General features: G+C 42.8%; 1 protein-coding gene across 4 annotated transcripts in view; it reads right to left on the reverse strand.

The window, feature by feature from the left end:
* MAPK9 (mitogen-activated protein kinase 9) overlaps positions 1 to 3741 on the reverse strand; it is a 40541-nt gene extending 36800 nt beyond the window's left edge. For 2 of the 4 annotated variants that reach the window (XM_029941669.1, XM_029941671.1), the window contains exons 1-2: positions 3720 to 3740; positions 3202 to 3372 (exon numbers count right to left, since the gene is read on the reverse strand). In XM_029941669.1, the coding sequence (XP_029797529.1) occupies positions 3202 to 3323 (122 nt within the window). In that variant the 5' untranslated portion in view covers positions 3324 to 3372; positions 3720 to 3740. Of the gene's footprint in view, positions 1 to 3201; positions 3373 to 3719 lie in introns of all 4 variants that reach the window. The other 2 variants (XM_029941668.1, XM_029941670.1) reach the window with 2 other exon arrangements.
* Positions 3742 to 4026: the final 285 nt, after the last annotated feature.

Below are 4026 nucleotides of genomic sequence, written 5' to 3' on the forward strand. Positions count from 1 at the left end.
CATGTTGTGCGGACACCGCCTCTGTATCATTCCAAAAGATTTCCATCCTCACAAAGGGAAAGCCCGTACCCAGTAAGCAGCTGTGTCCCGCCCCCCTTCCCCCCTGCCTCTGCTAACCGCCAGTCTACATCCGCCTCCAGGGACCCCCCCCCCACTCTGGATATCTCACATAAACATCTGACTGCTTTCATGTAGCGTGCTTTTGAGGATCGCCCTCGTTGGAGCACATGTCAGGGCTGTTCCTTTTATGAATCAGACCCCATGTGAGCACAGAACACAATTTGTGCATCTATTCATCATCCCCCACTAGACATGTGGGCTGTTTCTACCTTCTGGTTACTGCGAATATTGCTGCTACAAGCATCTGTGTACGAGTCTTTGTTGGAACATCGGTTTTTAACCTTTGGGGTATATATATCTAGGCGTAGTTACTGGGTCACGTGGTAATTCTGTGATGAGCATCCGTCACACTGTTTTCCACAGGTGGCCGCACCATCTTACCTTCTCACCAGCAATGCACGAGGCTTCTAACTTCGTCACATCCTTGCCAACATCCGCTCTTTTCTGCTGGGTTGATCACGTCCATTCTAGTGGTATGAAGTAGTATCTCATTGTGGTTTTGATTTTCATTTCCCAAATGACTAATGATGAACACCTTTGCATGTGCTTATTTACCTATTTGTATATCCTCTCTGGGGAAATATCTATTCAAGTCCTTCACCTGATTTTTTTTTAATTGGGCTATCTTCTTAAAGTTGTAAGAGTTCTTTATACATTCTGGATACCAGACGTTTACCACATATAGGATTTGCAAACTTTCCCCGATTTTGTGGTGGTTTCTTCACTCTTGTCAGTGTCCTTCGACGCACCAAAGTTTTTGATTTTGATGGAGTCCAATTTGTTCTTTTGTTGCTTGTGCTTTTGGCGTCATTTCTAAGAATCCAAAGTCATGAAGCTTCCCCCGGTTTTCTTCTAAGAGTGGTATGCTTCTAGCACTTACATTTAGGTCAATGATCCATTTTGAGTTAACCTTTCACAAGATGTGAAGAAAGGGCCCAACACATGGACATCCATGCATGTGGACATCCACTTGCCCCAGCGCTATCTGTTGAAGAAACTGCTCTTCCCCCACTGGATGACCGTGGTGCACTTTTCCAAAATCGACTGGCCATAAATGTATGGGTTTATTTCTGGACTCTGAGTTTAACAAAAATTTTTTTAAGTTTAGAACTTTCCATCCTATAATTCTGCCACTGCTTTTCTCAAATGATGTTTAGCTTATCAAGGCATGTTAGGAAGTTTTGTTTCAAAACTAAAAATCTTCTAATAGAAAAACACATCCGTGATAAACAATTTCATTATTAAACAGGTCTGTAAAAATTAAGGATGAAAAGTACCATATACAACCTGGAAGTCAAAACCAGTCTCTGAAAAACGGTATTTATTAAAGTAGCATGTGATTTTGTACTGTTATTTACCATGCTGTAATGAAGTCATTAATTTTAACTGTCTCCCATTTACAAAACCTTCCATTCTGCAATTACTTATGAACTCTTTTTACTCATGAACTTTCTTTACAATTACTTATGAACCACATTGAGAGTCAGCCTCTCAATATGGCTATTACATTAAATGTTGTTAATACAAGCCTTGCCAAATTACCAAGATCAAATTACTATGCCATTCCAAATAAGAGATGGATTATAAATTGATGTTTTATTGTCTAGAACTTAAAAAAAATTTTTTTTACTATTTTATTTATTTTTGATACAGAGAGAGACAGAGCATGAGAGGGGGAGGGGCAGAGAGAGAAGGAGACACAGAACCAGAAGCAGGCTCCAGGCTCTGAGCTAGCTGTCAGCACAGAGCCTGACGCAGGGCTCGAACCCATGAATGTGAGATCTGACCTGAGCTGAAGTTAGAGGCTTAACCAACTGAGCCACCCAGGCGCCCCTAGAACTTTTTGTACATATCAAAGTGTCCTCATCTGAACCACCCATTGACTACTCTTGGCACAATGGATTTAAATCCCAATACAGGGTTTTGTTCTCTGGAAATTAAGATCACCCTTTAGACCCAGTCTGGGCATTCCTCCCAAAGAGCCCCTTCTCCTACATTAGTTTCTCTGTGAAACTCTAAACTGTCATCTCCTCTTCGCTCCAGGGCTCCAACCACAAGGCTGAAGGAAACAACTGACTTCCAGGACCTCAGGTTCCCGTAACGGAGGATCAGGTACAAAACACTGGCTAAGAATCTCTAGATTCCAAATCTCTAATGAGCACATTAAGCCCCCTACCAGAACATCCAGCAGACTTCTTTTTTTTTTTTTTTTATCTTCAACCCCCTATGCTAACTAAGTTTATTAAGTTGTAATCAGTGGTTGGTTAGCTCCATCACAGTTTCTTTTAGATGCAACGACAATCTTGTTTTTTATTGACCCAAAAAAAGAAAGAAAGAAAGAAAAGTCTTGCCCAGAAAACTACTGGCTGAAAAGTTTGGGAAGTGCTGATAACCGTAGTCTAGAAAACACGTGAAAGACTTTACCTTTAGCTGGCCAGTGATGTCGCGGCAGCTGACTGTCTTACCATGCAAGAGACTAAGGTTCAGGGTCAGACCAACGGTTCTGACGGGCTGGACACATGGTTGAAGTGAGACACCAAGGAAGAGGCGGCCAGCCCAACCCCTCACACGGCAGCCCTTCCTGGTTAATCCATAGGGTGATAATGACACTGACTGGCCTCATCCTGCCAATGAAGGGCAAGGCACTGCAGTGACGGCGCCTAGAAATGAATAGGAGTGATTGGGGATAAAGGGGGAGGGGGGAAGGGTGGCCAGGATGAAGAAATGAATAAAACTCCAAATTTCTGTTACAACTCACTATTATACCTATTACTATAGCATCTAATGACAGGGGGAATGGAAAAAAAAAAAAGAAAAGAAAAAAAAGAAACAAAGGGAAAAAAAAGAAAAATTGCAATGTGTGTAAATTTACGCAGCATTCTAAGAATTGAGGTCTATATCCTACAATATGACTACATATAACGAGAACAAGAGCTTGATTCAATTTAGTTCAAAAACCTATTGCAAAGAAAAGAGCATTTTTTTTAATCATCAGCGTTTCTAAGTTCTGACAATTTAGTTTTACTGGGTTTTTATTAGGATAAAAACTTGGCCCACACTACTGAAACAGACCATACTTACCAAACAATCCCTTGGGCTCCAGAGCCAATTGGTTTCAACTGCTGATAACGTTTCAGGACAGTGAAAGTTGAGTCTGCCACTTGCACACTGTAAAACTGACTATCACATTTACTGTCACTCATGATGTAGTATCATAGAATATTCCAGAGAGCTGGTGCAATCGTCGGGTTCCTTAAAAGAGAAACAGAATGAACATGCACTCTTTCTGAGATGATACAGGCACAGCTCACTTCCCAGGGCTGCCTGCTTATTGGCATGTAAGACAATGTGGCTGTGAGCTGATAACTTGGTTGGACCACATTCTGAACCTACGCAAAACACAAAAAGAACAACAAACAAACAAAAAAATGCAATGACATTTCAGAGGCACAAGACCATCATGAAAGGAAGGAACGTCGAGACCCCACACGACCACGTTTTAGGAGAGTGGACTTGAAGGTAACAGCCTTTCTTTTACACTTCCATTTTTGCTAGCCGCGACAGGATTACATCACTGAGTGACTCTTGGGCTGCCTCACCCAGGGATGAAGGCACTCGGGAGAGGTCTCTGAGGGATCCTGTCTACAGTTCCTGCCGAAAATACAAATGGGCCAGTCTTCTAAGTCCACAAATTCAGGCGAAATGATGAAGCAGAAAGCAAGTCCTGCTACATATCTAGACTGTAAAAGGAGGAAGTGGCACAACAATGGGGGGCTGGGCCTGGTGACATGGGTACGTGGCCGCGCATGCCCACGGGTGTGCTCGGGTCTCCTGACCATGGTCCTGGAGCTGGCCCATGCTCCCCAAACCCCACGTCACTGGTGGGCTTGATACAGACCGTTGCAG

This window comes from Suricata suricatta, chromosome 6 (assembly GCF_006229205.1).
Source record: "Suricata suricatta isolate VVHF042 chromosome 6, meerkat_22Aug2017_6uvM2_HiC, whole genome shotgun sequence".
Lineage (NCBI taxonomy): Eukaryota > Metazoa > Chordata > Mammalia > Carnivora > Herpestidae > Suricata > Suricata suricatta.